The sequence below is a fragment of the Pleurodeles waltl genome, chromosome 3_1 (genome assembly GCF_031143425.1).
Source record: "Pleurodeles waltl isolate 20211129_DDA chromosome 3_1, aPleWal1.hap1.20221129, whole genome shotgun sequence".
Taxonomy (NCBI): domain Eukaryota; kingdom Metazoa; phylum Chordata; class Amphibia; order Caudata; family Salamandridae; genus Pleurodeles; species Pleurodeles waltl.
In genome coordinates this window covers 1112200401-1112223355 of record NC_090440.1, presented here as the reverse complement: position 1 = coordinate 1112223355, position 22955 = coordinate 1112200401, and the positions used below count along the sequence as shown (strand labels likewise).

The following is a 22955-nucleotide window of genomic DNA, read 5'->3' as shown; positions in this document are numbered from 1 at the left end:
AGGAGACCTGTCCCTTACAGAAGCCACCCTAACAGCTTGGCTAACAGAAACATCACTACCAGTATGGTGAGAATAAATGCTTTTGCTATGATGTGAGACAACACTATTTCTATGGTGAGGCTCTCCATCATTACCAACTATGCTAGACTGTCTAGTAATGGGCAGGCTAGGAACTTTCTTTCCTGAATCTTTTCCTGGGGGAGTCCCTGGATCAGATTGAGAACCATTTGCTACTTTTTCAACAGATTGGGCACTTATGGCCTTATCCTGTACTCTAAGCATGTTAATTAACAGTTCTAAGGAAGGATTCTTCCCTACACTCAAACCTCTCTCTATGCAGAGACTCCTTGCTCCTTTCCAGCTAAGGTGATCATATGCAAGTTTGGACAGATCAACATTTTGGCCTGTGCCAGACATTTTTAGAGAGAGTTAAAGTGATAGAAAAAGAGAAAAAGTTTGTCAGAGCTTTTAGAAAGACTGAGAAAAAAACTTTTAAAACTTTTTAGAACTTTTTAGAAAGTTAGAAGTACTTTTCAGCACTTAGAAAAGAGTGAAAAGAGGAAATGCAAAACGTTTTGGCTATGTGTATATACACTGACCTTGTTTTGTATATTTTTCCCTTATGAAAAGTACAATGACAAGAGTGGTAAGTAGTCTCAAAGCACTTATCCCACCGCTGCACAACCAATGTAGGAGGCTGGACTGGCTTGTAGTGAGTACCAAGGGGTACTTGCACCTTGCACCAGGCCCAGTTATCCCTTATTAGTGTATAGGGTGTCTAGCAGCTTAGGCTGATAGATAATGGTAGCTTAGCAGAGCAGCTTAGGCTGAACTAGGAGACGTGTGAAGCTACTACAGTACCACTTAGTGTCATATGCACAATATCATAAGAAAACACAATACACAGTTATACTAAAAATAAAGGTACTTTATTTTTATGACAATATGCCAAAGTATCTTAGAGTGTACCCTCAGTGAGAGGATAGGAAATATATACAAGATATATATACACAATAGCAAAAATATGCAGTATAGTCTTAGAAAACAGTGCAAACAATGTATAGTTACAATAGGATGCAATGGGGAAACATAGGGATAGGGGCAACACAAACCATATACTCCAAAAGTGGAATGTGAACCACGAATGGACCCCAAACCTATGTGACCTTGTAGAGGGTCGCTGGGACTATTAGAAAATAGTGAGAGTTAGAAAAATAACCCTCCCCAAGACCCTGAAAAGTGAGTGCAAAGTGCACTAAAGTTCCCCTAAGGACAAAGAAGTCGTGTTAGAGGAATAATGCAGGAAAGACACAAACCAGCAATGCAACAACTGTGGATTTCCAATCTAGGGTACCTGTGGAATAAGGGGACCAAGTCCAAAAGTCACAAGCAAGTCGGAGATGGGCAGATGCCCAGGAAATGCCAGCTGCAGGTGCAAAGAAGCTTCTACTGGACAGAAGAAGCTGAGGTTTCTTCAGGAACAAAAAGGGCTAGAAACTTCCCCTTTAGTGGACGGATCCCTCTTGCCGTGGAGAGTCGTGCAGAAGTATTTTCCCGCCGAAAGAACGCCAACAAGCCTTGCTAGCTGCAAATCGTGCGGTTAGCGTTTTTGGATGCTGCTGAGGTCCAGGAGGGACCAGGAGGTCGCAAATTGGACCAGCCGAGAGAGGGGACGTCGAGCAAGACAAGGAGCCCTCTCTGAAGCAGGTAGCACCCGGAGAAGTGCCAGAAACAGGCACTACAAGGATGCGTGAAACGGTGCTCGCCGAAGTTGCACAAAGGAGTCCCACGTCGCCGGAGACCAACTTAGAAAGTCGTGCAATGCAGGTTAGAGTGCCGTGGACCCAGGCTTGGCTGTGCACACAGGATTTCTGCCGGTAGTGCACAGGGGCCGGAGTAGCTGCAAAAGTCGCGGTTCCCAGCAATGCAGTCCAGCGAGGTGAGGCAAGGAGTTACCTCCACCAAACTTGGACTGAAGAGTCACTGGACTGTGGGGGTCACTTGGACAGAGTCGCTGGATTCGAGGAACCTCGCTCGTCATGCTGAGAGGAGACCCAAGGGACCGGTAATGCAGCTTTTTGGTGCCTGCGGTTGCAGGGGGAAGATTCCGTCGACCCACGGGAGATTTCTTCGGAGCTTCTGGTGCAGAGAGGAGACAGACTACCCCCACAGCATGCACAAGCAGGAAAACAGTCGAGAAGGCGGCAGGATCAGCGTTACAGAGTTGCAGTAGTCGTCTTTGCTACTATGTTGCAGGTTTGCAGGCTTCCAGCGCGGTCAGCAGTCGATTCCTTATCAGAAGGTGAAGAGAGAGATGCAGAGGAACTCGGATGAGCTCTTGCATTCGTTATCTAAAGTTTCCCCAGAGACAGAGACCCTAAATAGCCAGAAAAGAGGGTTTGGCTACCTAGGAGAGAGGATAGGCTACTAACACCTGAAGGAGCCTATCAGAAGGAGTCTCTGACGTCACCTGGTGGCACTGGCCACTCAGAGCAGTCCAGTGTGCCAGCAGCACCTCTGTTTCCAAGATGGCAGAGGTCTGGAGCACACTGGAGGAGCTCTGGACACCTCCCAGGGGAGGTGCAGGTCAGGGGAGTGGTCACTCCCCTTTCCTTTGTCCAGTTTCGCGCCGGAGCAGGGCTAAGGGGTCCCCTGAACCGGTGTAGACTGGCTTATGCAGAATTGGGCACCTCTGTGCCCAACAAAGCATTTCCAGAGGCTGGGGGAGGCTACTCCTCCCCTGCCTTCACACCATTTTCCAAAGGGAGAGGGTGTCACACCCTCTCTCAGAGGAAGTTCTTTGTTCTGCCATCCTGGGCCAGGCCTGGCTGGACCCCAGGAGGGCAGATGCCTGTCTGAGGGGTTGGCAGCAGCAGCAGCTGCAGTGAAACCCCAGGAAGGGCAGTTTGGCAGTACCAGGGTCTGTGCTACAGACCACTGGGATCATGGGATTGTGCCAACTATGCCAGGATGGCATAGAGGGGGCAATTCCATGATCATAGACATGTTACATGGCCATATTCGGAGTTACCATTGTGAAGCTACAAATAGGTAGTGACCTATATGTAGTGCACGCGTGTAATGGTGTCCCCGCACTCACAAAGTTCAGGGAATTGGCTCTGAACCATGTGGGGGCACCTTGGCTAGTGCCAGGGTGCCCACACACTAAGTAACTTTGCACCTAACCTTTACCAGGTAAAGGTTAGACATATAGGTGACTTATAAGTTACTTAAGTGCAGTGTAAAATGGCTGTGAAATAACGTGGACGTTATTTCACTCAGGCTGCAGTGGCAGGCCTGTGTAAGAATTGTCAGAGCTCCCTATGGGTGGCAAAAGAAATGCTGCAGCCCATAGGGATCTCCTGGAACCCCAATACCCTGGGTACCTCAGTACCATATACTAGGGAATTATAAGGGTGTTCCAGTAAGCCAATGTAAATTGGTAAAAATGGTCACTAGCCTGTTAGTGACAATTTGGAAAGAAATGAGAGAGCATAACCACTGAGGTTCTGGTTAGCAGAGCCTCAGTGAGACAGTTAGGCACTACACAGGGAACACACACATATAGGCCACAAACTTATGAGCACTGGGGTCCTGACTAGCAGGGTCCCAGTGACACATAACAAACATACTGAAAACATAGGGTTTTCACTATGAGCACTGGGCCCTGGCTGGCAGGATCCCAGTGAGACAGTGAAAACACCCTGACATACACTCACAAACAGGCCAAAAGTGGGGGTAACAAGGCTAGAGAGAGGCTACTTTCTCACACATATGTTTCAATGCAAGTCCTCATTAGAAGTGCTTCTTGGACCCCTACCAATTGAATCAGCAACAACAACAAAACTATTTTCGTTCGACCATTATATGTCTGTAAAAGGATAATTATTAGACTCTGATACAGATTATGTTTTACCTGTCTCCTTCCATTTCGCAAACGATTTTCCCGGTTGGGGTCCAGTCAAACGCCCCAGGCTTGTTCTCCAGCCATCTTTTAACCTCTAGATGATTTTGTTCAATTAAATCAGTTACAATGATGTCCTCAAAACACACACAGGCTGACATAATCTGATAGATGGTGGGTCCAGAGCCAATGTCAATAGGGAGATCGCCTTTCACATCACCTGAAATATTCAAAAGCCACATATGAACCGCGCCGAAGAATCCCACAGTGTTATGTTTCTTTTTAGTTCAATCATGCACTCGTGCTATATGCTAAATCTACCCTAAAAAATCCATTATTTTTAGGTTTACCTTTACTGCTTCCTTACTAGCATCAGTGCCAAATCTATTGCTTATACAACAAAATGAAGTCTCTGGCTGTCATGCAGAAGTGTGGTGCATGACGTGTGGATTGACAGAATGCACTACGAGTAAGAAAAGTCCTCCTATACTTGGTGTGTTTTTCCGTTCATTGCCCAAAAGCTCGTCAACCATTCGCTGTAACTGTTTCTGAGGACATCACTGCATGACCAGAACATCTGACAGAAACTATTTATGTTATAGTGATACAGAGCTATATTATACTTTTCTGTCATGTTAAATAAGTTGTTGAACAAGATTATCTATGGTAGTAGAGAATTGAAAACATCACAAAATAAAATGATGGAAGGAGCGTTCAAACTTTTCAAACACTCACCCCCAGTCAGATATCTGGGTTTATTCCATCATTCTTTTGCTTGGTATGTCATCCCAGTTACAATATAGTCATATGCAAATTCATCTTGCCTCTACTCCCCTTAGGGGCAGCCCATCCCAAAATGATAAATCAGGTCCTCACTGTATCAGAAAAGGATGATGGACGGAGTGCTGAACAATGCAAACACTCTCCCCCAGTTGTAGACCATCATTCTTTTACTCACCATGCCACCCCAGTTTGGACCCAACCATATGCAAATCAGTCTTGAACCTGTTCCTCATGAGGACAGTGCAGGCCGAACAACCAAGCCAGGTCCTCACTGGACTGGAAACAAGCATCCTGGGACTGGTTTCACCTTTCATCAGCCAAGCTAGCTTGAATCCACTGCCACAGTGAGCAAGGGACCCACGTCTGGGCATACCCTTCCCACTTAGGGCAACTTTACCAACACAAAAGGAAGATCGACGGAGTGCTGAACAATGCAAACAGTCACCCCCAGTCGCAGATCTGGGTTTAATCCATCGTTCTTTTGCTCACAATGCCACCCCAGTTTGGACCCAGCCATATGCAAATCAGTCTTGACCCTGTTCCTCATGGGAACAGTCCAGCTCGAACTGCCAAGCCAGGTCCTCACTGGACCGGAAACAAGCATCCTGGGACCGGATTTAGTCCTAGATCTCTGTACTGGGGGTGAATGTTAGACATTGTTCAGCATTCCGTCCATCACTTATTCTTTTTGCATTTGTCACCCTAACAGGGAAGGGTATGCCCAGACGTGGGTCCAGTGCTTCCCATGCCACTGTATTCAAGCTAGCCTGGCTGATGAAGGCTGAAACCCCGAAACCGATCCCAGGATGCTTGTTTCCAGTCCAGGGAAGACCTGGTCTGGCTTTGCGGGCTGGACTGTTCCCATGGGGAACAGGGTCAAGATTGATTTACATATGGCTGGGTCCAAACTGGTATGGCTAGGGCAGCAAAAAAACAATGGATTTAGGCCCAGATCTCTGTAGTGGGGGTGAATGTTAGACATTGTTCGGCATTCCGCCCATCACTTATTCTTTTTGCATTTGTTTCCCTAAGTGGGAAGGGTATGCACAGACGTGGGTCCAGTGCTTCCCATGCCACTGGATTCAAGCTAGCCTGGCTGATGAAGGGTGAATCCCCAAAACCGGTCCCAGGATGCTTGTTTCTAGTCCAGGGAAGACCTGGCCTAGCAATTCGGGCTGGACAGTTCCCATGTGGAACAGGTTCAAGACTGATTTGCATATGGCTGGGTCCAAACTGGAATGGCATGGGCAGCAAAAAAACAATGGATTTAGGCCCAGATATTTGTACTGGGGGTGAATGTCAGACATTGTTCAGCGTTCCGTCCCTCACTTATTCTTTTTGCATTTGTTGCCCTAAGTGGGAACTGTATGCCCAGACGTGGGTCCCGTGCTTCCCTTGCTACTGGATTCAAGCTAGCCTGGCTGATGAGGGGTGAAACCCCAAAACTGGTCCCAGGATGCTCGTTTCCAGTCCAGGGAAGATCTGGCCTGGCAGTTCGGGCTGGACTGTCCCCATGGGGAACAGGGTCAAGATTGATTTGCATATGGCTGGGTCCAAACTGGTATGGCTAGGGCGGCAAAAAAACGATGGATTTAGGCCCAGCTCTCTGTAGTGGGGTTGAATGTTAGACATTGTTCAGCATTCAGTCCATCACCTATATTTTTTGCATTCCTCACTGTACCAGAAACAAGCATCCTGGGACCAATTTCTGGGTATCGCTCCTCATCAGCTCGGCTAGTTTGAATCCAGTGGAGCAGTGAGCCAGGGACTCATGCCTGGGCATACCCTAGACACTTAGGGCCAGATGTAGCAACGGTTTTACGCATCGCAAACAGTGATTTTCGCTGTTGCGACGTGCATTACCCACATCGCGATGCCCTATTCCTGTTTTGTGAGTCGGTAACCTGGTTACCTGGCAAATTGCGACCCACCTCATTAATATTAATGAGGTGGGCCTTTGCGACCTCCTTGCGAATCACAGATGGTGTCAGGTACACCATCCTGCATTTTGAATTGCGACTCGCAAATTGCCCTTAGAGTGCACACAGCAACATCATAAAGTAAAATGATGGTCAGAGTGTTGAAACTTTTCAAACACTCACTGCCAGGCACAGATCTGGGTTTATTCGATTGTCATTTTGCTCATCATGTCACCACAGTTTAGACCTAGCATTTGCAAACCAGTCTTGACCGTGCTCCCCATGGGAACAGTCTGTAATTTTATTTTGTGACATTGCTATGTGTCCCCTAAGAGGCTAGGGAATGCCCATACGTGGGTCCCTTCCTCGTTCCACAACAGAATTGAAGCTATCCTGGCTGCTGAGAGGTGATACCCCGAAACCGTTCCTAGGGTGCTTGTTTGTGGTCCAGGGAGGACATGGCTTGGCAGTTTGGGATGGACTGTTCACATGAGTAGAAAGTCAAGACAGTTTGCATATGGCTGGTTCCAAACTGGGGTGACGTGGTGAGCAAAAACCCAATGGATTAAACCCAGAACTGGGACTAGGGGTGAGTATTTGAAAAGTTTCAACACTCCGTACATCATTTAACTTTGTGATTCTGCTATGTGCACCCTAAGTGGCTAGATTATTCCCAGACATGGGCTCCTTGTGCACTGCACCACTGGATTCAAGCTAGACTGGCTGATGAGAGCTGATACCCCAAAACTAGTCCCAGGATGCTTGTTTGTGGTCCAGGGAGGATCTGGCTTGGCAGTTCCGGATGAACTTCTCCCATGAGAAGCAGGGTCAAGACTGATTTGCATATGGATGAGCCCAAACTGGGATGACGTAGGGAGCAAAATAATGGTGGATTAAACCCAGATCTGTGCCTGAGGGTGAGTGTTTGAAAAGTTTCAACACTCTGTCCATCATTTTATTTTGTGATGCTGCTATGTGCACCCTAAGTAACTAGGTTATGCCCAGACGTGGGCCCCTTGTGCGCTGGGCTACTTGTTTCAAGCTAGCCTGGTTGATCAGGGGTGATACCCCGAAACCAGCCCCAGGATGCTTTTCTTCAGTCCAGAGAAAACTTGCCATGGCAGTTTGGGAGAGACTGTTTTTATGGGGTGCAAAGTCAAGACTGATTTACATATGGCTGGGTCCAAACGGGGGTGATGTGGTAAGCAAAAAAACAATGCATTGAACCCAGACCTGTGAGTGGGGTAAGTGTTTGAAAAGTTTCAACTCTTTCGCCATCTTTTTATTTTGTGATGTTGCTGGGTGGAGAACTGAAAACAGAGGTCCATCTTTATGGGGAATTGATGTAGGGCAGGGCCGCAAGCCTTCTTGGTGTGTTGCCCTACATCAATGTGAAAGGATATGAATGCACCTTATTTATGAAATACTGTGCATTTCCATCCTTTCCCCCACGCTGGTATATAATTGGCTGTCTCGTGTGAAAGCAGGCACCCATGTACCATGGTGCAAGGGTGCCTGTGTTGCATGCAGGATTGTTTTTGAGCAGGAAGGATTATCTTCCTGCACAAAATCAAACCTGAGAGGTGATTTCCTCTTTCTGTGTGTTCTGCAGAATGCAGCACAAAGAAAGAGGAAAAAACGAGGAGAAATGAAAATATTTCTGTAGGAGGCTGGCCTGGTTTGTAGTGGGTACCAAAGGTACTTACACCTTATACTGCGACCAGTTATCCCTTATCAGTTAAATGTAGTCAGTGTGTCTAAAAGCCAGGCTGTCTAGAGGTAGTTGTAGGCAGAGCAGCCAAGACTAAACTACAAGACATGCAAAGCTCTTGCAATACTACTGTAGTCACACAGCACTTACACACAAGAAAGACAATACTTAGTGTTACCAAAAATAAAGTTAATTTATTTTAGTGACACAATGCCAAAAATACTTTGTAGGCTATACTCCCTTAAGAGGTAAGTAAATCACACAATATATACACTAGTAACCAGAAACAGGTAAGTACACAGTAGGAAATTAGTGCAAATAGTGAAAAACACCATAGGTTGCAATGGGCCTAGGGGGAACACAAACCTTATACCAAAATAGTGTAATGCGAAAGCCGGTTTCCCACCTAGGCAAGTGTAGTGTGTAGAGGGATGCTGGGTGTGTAAGAAAACACCAAAGGCAAGTACATACCCCATCCGAGAGCCCTTGAAAGCAGGAGTAAAACACAGCAAGTTTCCTAAAACACACTAGAAGTTGTGATAGAAGATAATGCAAGAACCAGAAGATACTGCAAGACACCAATGATGGATTCCTGAACCTGAAGACCTGTGGAAGAAGGGGACCAAGTCCAAGAAGCACTGAAGAGTCCAGGGAGAAGAGGAGCCCCTGCTAACCCGGATGAAGGAGCAAAAGTGGAACCACTGGTGAGAAGACAAAGTCTATATTGCACCAAAGAAGACAGATGCAGGTTGCTGGTTGGCGCAGAAGAAGTCCCACGCCAGAAGGATGAATGTAGTCTGGTTTGCATCTCTGGATTCCGCCAACAAGCCTTGGTAAACGCAAAGCATACGGTTAGCGGAAAATGTTGCTGCCCGGACCTGGTGGCCTCTACCAAGGAGGGCAACAAAGGGGGCTCCTAGCAACTCAGAAGGCTCTCAGAAGACCAGGCAGCACTCACAGGAGTCCCACTGCGTTGGGGACAAAGAAGGTGCAAATGGAGGCCCATGCAGCACAACACAAAGGATTCCCACGCCACCAGAGAACCACTCAGGAACTGTGCATCGCAGGATGGAGTGCTGGGGGCCTAAGCTGTACTGTGCATGAAGAACTTCTGGGAAGGTCACACACAAGCCTTGGCAACTGCAAGTACGTGGTGCACGGGGTACTGACTTGCGTGGGGGGGCAAGCTCTTACCACCACCAAAATTGGACAGCTGGACGTTGGGAATGGAGGAATCACTTTAGTCCACCACCGGTATCACTGGATCCACGCCTGTCGTTTGGATAGGGGAACCAAACCAACGGTCGTCGCTGCGGAGAGGTGCCTGCTCAAGCAGGGAAGTGACTCTGTCACTCAACAAGAGATTCCTTCTGTTCTTCTGGTGCAGGCTGACGACAGGCAGTCCTTGGAAGATGCACGACCTGGAAACTGTTGCAGTTGCTGGCAGGAGCTGAAGTTACAAGGTTGCAGAAGTCGTCTTAGCTTCTTTGTTACAGTTTTGTAGAGTTCCTGTAGCAGTCAGCTATTGATCCGTCTGTAGAAGATGAAGTAAAGGACTGTAGGAGGCTGGCCTGCCTTATAGTGGGTACCTAGTAGTACTTACACCTTGTGCCAGGTCCAGTTATCCCTTATTAGTAGATTAGATGTGCTCTAGCAGCTTAGGCTGATAGAGGTAGCTATAGCAGAGCCGTTTAGGCTGAACTAGGAGACATGAAAAGCTCCTACATGTCCCACGGTGTGCTGGAGGTTGCAGAAGTGTTTCCAGGCAGAAATACTGCAAACAAGCCTTGCTAGCTGCAAGAGTCGCGGGTGAGGTTTTTGGGTGCTGCTGGGGACCACAAAGGACCAGGATGTCGCTCCTTGGAGGAAGAGACAGAGGGGGCACTCAGCAACTCAGAGAACCCCCGCAGAAGCAGACAGCACCTGCAGAAGTACCGGAACAGGCACTTAGAAGAACTGAGGACAGCTGTCGACTTAGAGTCACAAAGGAGGGTCCCCCGACGTCGGAGTCCAACTCAGTGAGTTGGGCAACGCAGGACGCAGTGCTGGGGACCCAGGCTAGGCTGTGCACAAAGGAATCCTTGGAAAAAAGCACATAAGCCGGAGCAGATGCAAATAACTCAGTACACAGGTTTGCTGTCTGGCGTAGGGAGGCAAGGACTTACCTCCACCAACTTTGGACAGAAGGGCCACTGGACTGTGGGAGACACTTGGACCCAGCTCCTGTGTTCAAGGGACCATGCTCGTCAGGATGAGAGGGGACCCAAAGGACCAGTGATGCAGAAGTTTGGTGCCTGCGTAGACAGGGGGAAGATTCCTTCGACCCAAGGGAGATTTCTTCTTGGCTTCCAGTGCAGGGTGAAGGCAGACAGCCCTAAGAGCATGCACCACCATGAAACAGTCAAGAAAGCCGGCAGGACGAGGCGCTACAATGTTGCTGGTAGTCGTCTTGCTACTTTGTTGCGGTTTTGCAGGTGTCCTGGAGCAGTCAGCGGTCGATCCTTGGCAGAAGTCGAAGAGGGAAGTGAAGAGGAACTCTGGTGAGCTCTTGCATTCGTTACTGAGGAATAGCCCAGAGGAGAGACCCTAAATAGCCAAAAAAGGAGGTTTGGCAACTAAGAAAGGAGGCTTGACTACTGAAAAAGGTAAGCACCTATCAGGAGGGGTCTCTGACGTCACCTGCTGGCACTGGCCACTCAGAGCAGTCCATTGTGTCCCAACACCTCTGAATCCAAGATGGCAGAGGTCTGGGACACACAGGAGGAGCTCTTGGCACCTCCACTAGCCAAGGTGTCCCCAAATTGTTCAGGGCAAATTCTCCAGACTTTGTGAGTGTGTGGACACCATTACACGTGGGTCACTACCTATATGTAGCGTCACAATGGTAACTCCGAACATGGCCATGTAACATGTATAGGATCATGGAATTGTCACCCCAATACCATTCTGGTATTGGGGGGACAATTCCATGATCCCCCGGGTCTCTAGCACAGTACCCGGGTACTGCCAAACTGCCTTTCCGGGGTCTCCACTGCAGCTACTGCTGCTGCTGCCAACCCCTCAGACAGGTTTCTGCCCCCCCTGGGGTCTGGGCAGCCCAGTCCCAGGAAGACAGAATAAAGGATTTCCTCTGAGAGAGGTTGTTACACCCTCTCCCTTTGGAAATAGGTGTGAAGGGCTGGGGAGGAGTAGCCTCCCCCAGTCTCTGGAAATGCTTTGATGGGCACAGATGGTGCCCATCTCTGCATAAGCCAGCCTACACCGGTTCAGGGATCCCCCAGCCCTGCTCTGGCGCGAAACTGGACAAAGGAAAGGGGAGTGACCACTCCCCTGACCTGCACCTCCCAGGGGAGGTGCCCAGAGCTCCTCCAGTGTGTCCCAGACCGCTGCCATCTTGGAAACAGAGATGTTGGGGGCACACTGGACTGCTCTGAGTGGCCAGTGCCAGCATGTGACATCAGAGGCTCCTTCTGATAGGCTCTTACCTCTCTTAGTAGCCAATCCTCCTAACCTGGTAGCCAAACCTCCTTTTCTGGCTATTTAGGGTCTCTGCTTTGGGGAATTCTTCACAAGAGTTCCCCTCTGCATCTCCCTCTTCACCTTCTACCAAAGGATCGACCGCTGACTGCTCAGGACGCCTGCAATTGTAGCGCCTAATCCTGCTGGCATTCTCGACTGTTTCCAGGTGTGCATGCTCTGGGGGTAGCCTGCCTTCACCTTGCACCAGAAGCTCCGAAGAAATCACCTGTGGGTCGACGGAATCTTCACCCTGCTAATGCAGGCACCAAAAGACTGCAACACTGGTCCTCTGGGTCCCCTCTCATTCTGACGAGCGTGGTCCCTGGAACACCGCAACTCTGTCCAAGTGACTCCCACAGTCCAGTGATTCTTCAGTCCAAGTTTGGTGGAGGTAAGTCCTTGCCTCCCCACGCTAGACTGCAAAGCTGTGTACCGCGTGATTTGCAGCTGCTCCGGCTCCTGTGCACTCTTCCAGGATTCCTGTTGTGCGCAGCCAAGCCAGGATCCCCAGCACTCCATCCTGCAGTGCACAACCTTCTGAGTTGTCTTCCGACGTAGTGGGACTCCCTTTTGTGACTTCGCATGGACTCCGGTTTACTTTTCTTCTAAGTGCCTGTTTGGGTACTTCTGCGGGTGCTGCCTGCTTCTGTGAGGGCTCCATGAGTTGCTGGGTGCCCCCTCTGTTTCCTCCTCCAAGTGCCGAGACCCTGGTCCCTCCTGGGCCACAGCAACACCCAAAAACCTCTACCACAACCCTTGCAGCTAGAAAGGCTTGTTTGCTGTCTTTCTGCGTGGGAACACATCTGAAAGCTTCATCACAACGTGGACATCCATTTTCCAAAGGAGAAGTCCCTAGTCCTCTTCTTTCTTGCAGAACTCCAAATTTCTTCTACCCGGCGGCAGCTTCCTTGCATCTTCAGGTGGCATTTCCTGAGCTCCTGCCCACTCTCGACTGTTGCGACTATTGGACTTAGTCCCCTTGTCTTACAGGTACTCAGGTCCGGAAATCCACTGTTGTTGCATTGCTAGTGTTTGTTCTTCCGGCAGAATCCCCCTATCACAACTTCTGTGCTCTCTGGGGGTAGTAGGTGCACTTTATACCTACTTTCCAGGGTCTTGGGGTGGGGTATTTTTCTAACCCTCACTGCTTTCTTACAGTCCCAGCGACCCTCTACAAGCTCACATAGGTTTGGGGTCCATTCGTGGTTCACATTCCACTTTTGGAGTATATAGTTTGTGTTGCCCCATACCTATGTGCTCCTATTGCAACCTATTGTAATTCTACACTGTTTGCATTACTTTTCTTGCTATTACTTACCTAATTTTGGTTTGTGTACATATAACTTGTGTATATATCTTATCCTCTTACTGAGGGTACTCACTGAGATACTTTTGGCATATAGTCATAAAAATAAAGTACCTTTATTTTTAGTAACTCTGTGTATTGTGTTTTCTTATGATATTGTGCATATGATATAAGTGGTCTAGTAGGAGCTTTACATGTCTCCTAGTTCAGCCTAAGCTGCTTTGCCATAGCTACCTTCTATCAGTCTAAGTTGCTAGAAACACGTCTTCTACACTAATAAGGGATAACGGGACATGGCACAAGGTGTAAGTACCTCTGGTACCCACTACAAGCCAGGCCAGGCTCCTACAGAGTTCAAAGGGGCTAAAGCCCACTCCTTTTTGGGGTACCTCCCCGTAGCAAAAAGGAGGCAAGGTAACAGGACATCCCATCTCCTTCTGAGTTTTTCAGGGAGTCCCATTATCTTAGCTTTGAGAGTTTTAGTAAACCTCTCAACCAGACCATTTGTTTGTGGATGATAAGGAGCAGTGAACTTGTATGTTACACCACGCTCCTTCCACATTGCCTTGAGGTATGCAGACATGAACTTACTACCTCTGTCTGACACTACTTCCTTAGGGAAGCCCACTCTGGAAAATATTCCCAGGAGGGCCTTTGCCACTGCAGGAGCTGTAGTGGTTCTTAAGAGGATGGCTTCAGGGAACCTAGTGGCATGGTCCACTATCACCAGGATAAACCTATTGCCTGAAGCTGTTGGAGGGTCAAGGGGGCCAACTATGTCAAACCCTACCCTTTCAAAGGGCACCCCAATCACAGGAAGTGGAATTAAGGGGGCCTTTGGAGTGCCATCACTCTTGCTACTGGCTTGGCAGGTCACACGAGAGCGACACAACTCCTTTGTGTCCTCTGACATATGAGGCCAGTGAAACAGGGGAACAAGCCTGTCCCAAGTTTTACTGTGGCCCAAATGCCTAGCCAGAAGAATGTCATGTGCCAAGGTAAGAAAAAACTCTTTGTATTGCAAGGGGATAACCAATCTCCTGGCAGCTCCAGGTTTAGGGTCCCTTGACTCAGTACACAGGTGGTTTTCTTCCCAATACACCTTATGGCTATCACTGACATCCCCATTCTGCTGTTTGGCAGCTTGCTATTTCAAACACTCTAGTGTGGGACAGGTCTGCTGGGCCACCCATACTCAGCTCTTCACTAGCAGGCCCCCCTCCACCCAAAAGCTCAGCAGTGTCTGCTGGCAGGTCATCTGGTGTAGGTTCTGCACAGGGAGAGGATTCCTCTTCCTCAAAGGGGGAATCTTCCGGTGAGGGAGGGATAGTGGGCAAGGATTTACCCTTCCTACCCCTAGCTTTTGGGAGCACTTGGTCCATTGTTCCAGGATCCAAGTTTCCCTTTCCTTTTTGCTTTTCGGCCTGAACCCTTGTTAAAGCAAAAATATCCCCGGGAATGCCCAGCATTGCTGCATGAGCCTCCAACTCCACTTCAGCCCAATCTGATGTCTCCAAATCATTCCCTAGTAAGCAATCTACAGGTAATTCAGTGGCTACCACAACTTTCTTTGGACCAGTAACCCCCCCAGTTGAGATTCACAACAGCCATGGGGTGGCTAAGTGTGTTGTTATGAGCATCAGTCACTTGGTACTGCTGACCAAGTAGGTGTTGATCAGGGTGAACCAGTTTCTCTATCACCATAGTTACACTGGCTCCTGAGTCCCTGTAGGCCTCAACCTCAACACGGTTGATTAGGGGTAGTTGCTTGTACTTACCCATACTAAGGGGACAAGCAACCAAGGTGGCAAAGTCAATGCCACCATCAGAGACTAAAACAGCCTCTGTGGTCTCTCTACCAAGACCAACCACAACAACTACACTACCAATAGTGAGCCCAGCTACACCCTTGGATTGGCTATTTGTAGTAGACTTCCCACCACCACTGCTATTACTAGGGGCACTAGAATCTACTGTTGGGGTTGTGGTGGTGGGAGGTTTTGTGTTTTTCTTTGGACAAGTGGAATCACTTGCCCAATGGCCTTTTACTTTACATAAATAACACCAATGTTTTTTCTGATTGTTAGAAGAGGATTTGGACCCACCACCTCCAGAGGATTTTTGTGGGCCTGATGAAGACTCAGAATGTTTTTTATCATTGTCCCCACCCTTGACAGAAGACTTACCATCCTTCTTCTTGCCAGCCTTGTCACCTCCTGTATGAACTTTTCTGATCACTCCTGTTCTTACCCATTTGTTTGCTTTCTATCCCAATTCTTGGGGAGAAGTCAGATCTGAGTCTACCAAGTACTTGTGCAACAAATCAGAGACACAATTGTTCAAAATATGCTCTCTCAGGATTAGATTATACAGGCTTTTGTAGTCAGTCACATTACTGCCATGTAACCAACCCTCCAAGGCCTTGACTGAACAGTCTACAAAGTCTGTCCAGTCTTGAGAGGACTCTTTCCTGGTATCTCTGAACGTAATCCTGTATTGTTCAGTGGTTAAGCCAAATCCATCCAAGAGTGCATCCTTCAAAACTTTTTACTTATTAGGATCACTTTCTCTGACAGTAACGAGCCTATCCCTACCCTTACCAGTGAAAAATAGCCACAAGATAGCAGCCCACTGCCTTTGAGGGACCAACAGTACAATACAGGCCCTCTCAAGTGCAGCAAAACACTTGTTAATGTCATCCCCCTCTTTGTAAGGGGAGACTATCTTATGCAGGTTTCTGGAATCTTGCTATCTAACAGCATTGCTATCAAAAACACTGCTGCTGCCACTATGGGGAACTAACCCAACCTCTGCCGTTCCTTTTCCACATCCAGAGATTCCCTGTCTAAGGCCAGCTGCTGCTGTTTAAGCTTCATCCTGGCCTCTTCCAACCTCAGCTTTCTGAGTTCCCTTTCCATTAAGTTATCCTCAGTGTGGGAGGCTTGGGAATTGTGAGATACAGAAGAAAGGTGGGAATTGGCAGAGTCGGACCTACCCCTAACTGGCTGGACCCCAGTAGCCTGGCCTTTAGGTGTGAAAGGTGCCCTACTAGTGTGTGACCCCCCCCTCCGACTACCAGTGTCACTAGGTGGCATGTTAGCTGGCAGGTCTTTGGAATAACCCTCCCCAGCAGCCTCAGGGGACTCCTCTGAGTCTGACTGGGTACCCCCTCCTCTACATCCTGATCCTGAGATGGGCCAGAATGGTTCTGGTCACTTTCTAGGAGAAGGCTAAGGAGAAGATATTTTGTAGGATTCTTTCCAATTGCTAAACCTCTTTCAATAAAGAGACCCCTCAAACTTTTAAAGTTTAGATTCCCATAGGTTGATGGGACAACTGTGGGAGTAAGCTCTACTGCAGACATGATAGAAACGGTTTAGGACAGAGAGAAAAAAAGGTTTTGGAACTTTTTAAAGAACAGAGAAAAACTTTTTCAAACTTTTCAGAAACTTTGTAGAAAGTTTTAGAGAAGGAAAGTTAAACTGTTTAGTTCAATGTATCTTGAAGTATTTGGTATATGTTTTTCTTATGAAAAGCACCAATGACAAAGTGGTAAAGCAGTTACAAGTACTTATCCCACCACTGCACCACCAATGTAGGAGGCTGGCCTGGCTTATAGTGGGTACCTAGTGGTACTTACACCTTGTGCCAGGTCCAGTTATCCCTTATTAGTAGATTAGAGGTGTCCTAGCAGCTTAGGCTGATAGAGGTAGCTATAGCAGAGCAGCTTAGGCTGAACTAAGAGACATGCAAGGCTCCTACTATACCACTTATATCACTTAGTACTATATCATAAGAAAACACAATACTCAGAGTTACTAAAAAAAAGGTACTTTATTTCAGTGACAATATGCCAAAAGTATCTCAGAGGGTATATTCCCTTAGGAGGTAAGTAATCATACACACAATATACACACACAACCAAAATCAGGTAAGTAAACAGTTAGAAAAGTAGTGCAAACACTGTAGAACACAATAGAATGCAATAGGGAAAAATAGGCCTTAGGGCAACACAAAACATATACTCCAAAAGTGGAATGCGAACCACGAATGGACCCCAGGCCTAGTGTAGTGTGCAGAGGGTCGCTGGGACTTAAGAAAACACTAAGGGTGTCCACGATACCCCACCCCAAGACCCTGAATAGTAGGAGTAAAGTTATCCTTCTACCTCAGAAAGACAGTAAAGTCGAGATAGGGGATTCTGCAAAGACAACAACTGACTGCAAAGCACTGAAGACGGATTCCTGGACCTGAAGACCTGCAAAGGAAGGGGACCAAGTCCAAGAGTCACGCAAGTGTCCGGGGGGGGGCAGGAACCCACTAAACCCCGGATGAAGGTGCAAAAGGGCTGCCTCCGGATGGAAGAAGCCAAAGATTCTGCAACAACAGAAGGTGCCAGGAACTTCTCCTTTGGTCAGAAGATGTAACACGGTGTGCTGGAGGATGCAGCATTTGTTCCATGCAGAAAGATCACAAACAAGCCTTGCTACCTGCAAGAGTTACGGCTGAAGGTTTTGGATGCTGCCAGACCCCAGGAAGGGCCAGGAGGTCGCCCCTAGGAGGAGAAGACAGAACGGGGGTTCAGCAATACAGAGAGCCCATGGAAAAGCAGGCAGCACCCACAGAAGTACTTAAACAGGCATTCAGAAGATCTGAGCACAACGGTCAACTCATCACAACAAAAGGGAGTCCCACGAAGTCGGAGTCCAAATCAGCGAGTTGGGCAATGCAGGACGGAGTGCTGGGGATCTGGCCTAGGCAGTGCACGAAGGAAGTTTTGCAAAAATGCACAGAAGCCCGAGCAACTGCAGTTCACACAGCACACAGGATTACTGTCTGGTGTGGAGAGGCAAGGACTTACCTCCACCAAATTTGGACAGAAGGGCCACTGGACTGTCGGGGACCCTTGGACCCAGCTCCTGTGTTCCAGGGACCACTCTCGTCAGGATGAGAGGGGACCCAGAGGACCGGTGATGCAGCAGTTTGGTGCCTGCATTGGCAAGGGGAAGATTCCGTCAACCCACAGGAGATTTCTTCTTGGCTTCCAGTGCGGGGTGAAAGCACACAGCCCTCAGAGCATGCACCACCAGGAAACAGTTGAGAAAGCCGTCAGGATGAGGCGCTACAATGAAGCTGATAGTCTTCTTGGTACTCTGTTGCGGTTTTGCAGGCGTCCTGGAGCAGTCAGCGGTCGATCCTTGGCAGAAGTCGAAGAGGGAAGTGTAGAGGAACTCTGGTGAGCTCTTGCATTCGTTATCTGGTGAGATACCACAGGAGAGACCCTAAATAGCCCTCAGAGGAGGATTGGCTACAGAGAAAGGTAAGCACCTATCAGAAGGGGTCGCTGACGTCACCTGCTGCCACTGGCCACTCAGAGCTGTCCATTGTGCTCTCACACCTCTGCATCCAAGATGGCAGAGGTCTGGGACACACTGGAGGAGCTCTGGGCACCTTCCCTGGGAGGTGCTGGTCAGGGGAGTGGTCACTCCCCTTTCCTTTGTCCAGTTTCGCGCCAGAGCAGGGCTGGGGGGATCCCTGAACCGGTGTAGACTGGCTTATGAAAGGAGGGCACAATCTGTGCCCTTCAAAGCATTTCCAGAGGCCAGGAGAGGATACCCCTCCCAGGCCCTTCACACCTATTTCCAAAGGGAGAGGGTGTAACACCCTTTCTCAGAGGAAATCCTTTGTTTTGCCTTCCTGGGACTGGGCTGCCCAGGCCCCCAGGGGGCAGAAACCTGTCTGTGGGTTGGCAGCAGCGGTAGCTGCAGAGAAAACCCCGGAAAGTTAGTTTGGCAGTACCCGGGCTCTATGCTCGAGACCTGGGGATGCATGGAATTGTCCCCCCAATACCAGAATGGTCCTAGACATGTTACATGGCCATGTTCGGAGTTACCACTGTGCACGCGTGTAATGGTGTCCCCGCGCTCACAAAGTCCGGGGAATTTGTCCTGAACAATGTGGGGGCACCTTCACTAGTGCCAGGGTGCCCACACACTAAGTAACTTTGCACCTAACCTTTACTAAGTGAGGGTTGGACATATAGGTGACTTATAAGTTACTTAAGTGGAGTGTAAAATGGCTGTGAAATAACGTCGATGTTATTTCACTCAGGCTTCAGTGGCAGTCCTGTGTAAGAATTGTCTGAGCTCCCTATGGGTGGAAAAAGAAATGCTGCAGCCCATAGGGATCTCCTGGAACCCAAATACCCTGGGTACCTAGGTACCATATACTAGGGAATTATAAGGATGTTCCAGTGTGCCAAGAAGAATTGGTAAAATTAGTCACTAGCCTGCAGTGACAATTTTAAAAGCAGAGAGAGCATAAACACTCAGGTTCTGGCTAGCAGAGCCTCAGTGATACAGTTAGGCACCACACAGGGAACGCATACAGGGCATACTTTATGAGCACTGGGGTCCTGGCTAGCAGGATCCCAGTGACACAGGCAAAAACAACATACATGCAGTAAAAATGGGGGTAACATTCCAGGCAATATGGTACTTTCCTACAATGACACTGAGGATTCCTGCTAGAGTCTTGCAATCCGAATCTGAAGAAACACCAAGAGGAGAGACCCTAAATAGCCCTGAGAGGGGGGATTGGTCACCTAACCAGGTAAGCACCTATCAGTAGGGGTCTCTGACGTCACCTGCTGGCACTGGCCACTCAGATGCTCCCAGAGTTCCCTGATCAGGCTGAAAACAAGATGGCAGAACCCAGGGACACTCTGGAGGAGCTCTGGGCACCACCCCTGGGGTGGTGATGGACAGGGGAGTGGTCACTCCCTTTTCCTTTGTCCAGTTTCTTGCCAGAGCAGGGAGTGGGGTCCCTGAACCGGTGTAGACCGGATTATGCAAGGAGGGCACCATCTGTGCCCTTCAGAGCATTTCCAGAGGCTCTGGGAGGATACCCCTCCCATGCCTGTAAACCTATTTCCAAAGGGAGAGGGTGTAACACTCCTGTCCTAAAGGAAATGCATAGTTCTGCTTCGTAGGATTGAGCTGTTCAAGCCCTAGGAGGGCAGAAGCCTGTCTGTGAGGTGGCACCAGCTAGGGCTGCAGTGGAAACCTCAGAAGGCTGGTATGCCAGTACTGGGGGGGCCATGGTGGAGCCCCCAGAGTTCATGGGATTTGCAACCAATACTGGAATCAGTATCGGGTGCAATTCCCAGTTGTTAGACATCTTACATGGCCATATTTGGAGTTACTATTGTGAAGCTACATATATGTATTGACCTATATGTAGTGCACACTTATAATGGCGTCCCCGCACTCACGAAGTCTGGGAAAATGGGCCTAGATGATGTGGGGGCACCTCTGCTATTGCAGGAGTGCCCTCACAAACAGGTACTATGCACCTAGCCTTCAGGGTCTGCGGGTTAGACATATAGGTGACTTATACGTGACCTGGTGCAGTGAAAATGGCTGTGAAATAGTGCATGTACTATTTCACACAGGCTGAAATGGCAGTACTGAAGAAGTGTTTGTATGGTCTCCTTATGGGTGGCAAAAGAAATGTTGTAGCCCATAACAATTCCCTGGAATCCCAATGCCCTGAGTACCTTTGTACCATATTCTAGGGACTTATTATGGGGGGTCCAGTGTGCCTATTTGAAGTGAAATACAGAGTCACTAGTATATAGTGGCAAATTTATAAACAGAGAGTGCATGAGCACTGGAGTTCTGATTAGCGGGACTTCAGTGAGTTTTTAGAAAACAGTGAAACACACTGACAAGCATGCCATAAACCATAAGCACTGGGGTCCTGGCTAGCAGGATCCCAGTGACACAGTCAAAAACACACTAACATAAGGCAGTAATTGGGGATAACATGCCAAAAAGAGGACACTTTCCTTCAATTTCCCCTTGTTATGCCTGCTGTGGGGAGGTAAAAGGTTTTCGAGTTGCCCCTGGTTTATGTGATTGAGTAAATTTGGGACAGTGTTGAAATCCATGGATGTTGCCTGGGAAAACCCATTTCAATGCTCATGGAACACCCTCTGGTGCAGAGTAAGGCAACGCAGCGACTTGGCCTCATAGATATGACTGAGAGGCTTGTGCCCCCAGAACTTTAAAAAAAAGTGATGCTCCGATGGCGCTAGCCTCTCAGAAATATTCCCCAGAGTGTATTAAAGTTTTGGGTAAGCAAGTAAGCTATTGGAATGTGTACTTTGGCTAGGTGGCTATTGTATCCACCCTGTTGAAATAGGTAAACACAGAAACATTGACTTCTCTGAAATGTAGAAAATACAACCCAAACCGACAACATGCTAAATGCTAATCACATGTTTTCCGTTAAGTAAGTAACCCTGCTAAGAAGGATGATTTCGAAAAATATCAGCAATCAATATTAAACACAATACCAGCTGAGTGGGTTTCGAAAGAACTTAACAAGGCAAGAAAAAACATGAAAGCGACAAAACAACTTTATACCAAGGACCCTCGAAATATAAACCGGAATGGGAAAATATTCAAAAAACGTACCTTTGAGTCCAAAGCAATTGCAGTCATTGGGGAAATGAAGCAAGTAAAAAAAAACGCCCTGAAAAGCTGTTTGAGGTGTTTGAACAACACACCACCCCTACAAAATGGTTGCTGTCAATGATTCAAAAGAGAGGTTAGAACAAAATGTTACCTTGTCAGACAAAAGATTCAAAGATGTAGCTCTTTCCCTGGTCACTAAACCAGAAGGTGAGTCAAACAATTTAAAAGTACTACAAGCAAATTCAGCCTGGTCTAACATCAGAGAAGGCTCACCAACTACAGTCTTTAATTCATAGCCAAAACTATGCTGTCATTACGCTCCCCAGAGTGCCTTAACTCAGCTTTAGTAAAGGAAACGCCGTAATCGGAGCACCGTTCTCGGCCAGTTTGACTAACTCCTCATAGCTCAACAAAACGTTTCAGATAGCCTTAAGAATGTAGAAAAAAAGGCACAGGTTATGTGGTAAATTTCTGTCCAGTAGCAAACTTCCCATTACTGGGAAAAAATATTACTTAGTGATGCAGCTTAACAGTTCATCTCTACCAATAGCCATCTCTACGGATGTACGTCAATTCAACGTTGCATGGAGTCCACCGTTCAAAACATTGTAATTGATGCTCTTAAAATACTACGATCATAGTAAAAATGACGGTACTTGCCTGAAGAAAACGTCTTATGCAGATTTGCCAGTATAAATTTTAAGTAATTGTCATCGCCGAAACCACCAGCAGTTGCACTGTAATAAGTGTTCAAGTAGTCCTTTGGATCAAAATCCATAGGTTTGAATCCAGAATCCATTTTGTTGTCAGAATTGAATTTGAATTCAGAGTGCCTTTTGAATTGCGGTGCTCTGATCTTTCGTGCCTGCTTCTAAATGTGTATCTCCATGCAGGCTATAAAATGGCATTCTTATTACTTTCGAGTTCTTTTTTTTTTTGTTATGAGCCCTTTGGCGTTTTAAGGTTTCATTGCGTAATGTGTTTAACTTGTTAGTTGGCCGTGAAGCAGAACTGTAAATCTCTTGCCAGAAATGGCTTTAAAAAAAGCCAATACTCTTTTCCGTGACATCGTTAAACCCTGTTATTACCACAGTGCTCGTTCGGATCAGGCCAGCCGTGTGTTTTTGTTTTTGATTCTAAAATAATTTAAATCACACAGTCTTTGTAAAGCATCCATAAATACAATTAACCCTACTAAGAAAGCTCTTGTGCCTGTAAGCTCATCTTATATGTACAAATAAGGTCTTTCATGTGTAGATATTCGTGCAAAGTCAAATGTTTTACCGAGGACGGAGAATGCAAGTTTCCTTGTGGGAAAACTCTAAAGGCGTGT

The 22955-nt window shown here is 47.7% G+C and overlaps 1 protein-coding gene across 1 annotated transcript in view; it reads right to left on the bottom strand.

The window, feature by feature from the left end:
• Positions 1-22528, bottom strand: part of LOC138284996 (indolethylamine N-methyltransferase-like) — a 94514-nt gene extending 71986 nt beyond the window's left edge. The window contains exons 1-2 of the mRNA XM_069224396.1: positions 22283-22528; positions 3917-4124 (exon numbers count right to left, since the gene is read on the bottom strand). Coding sequence (XP_069080497.1) covers positions 3917-4124; positions 22283-22421 — 347 coding nt within the window. The 5' untranslated portion in view covers positions 22422-22528. The remainder of the gene's footprint in view (positions 1-3916; positions 4125-22282) is intronic.
• Positions 22529-22955: the final 427 nt, after the last annotated feature.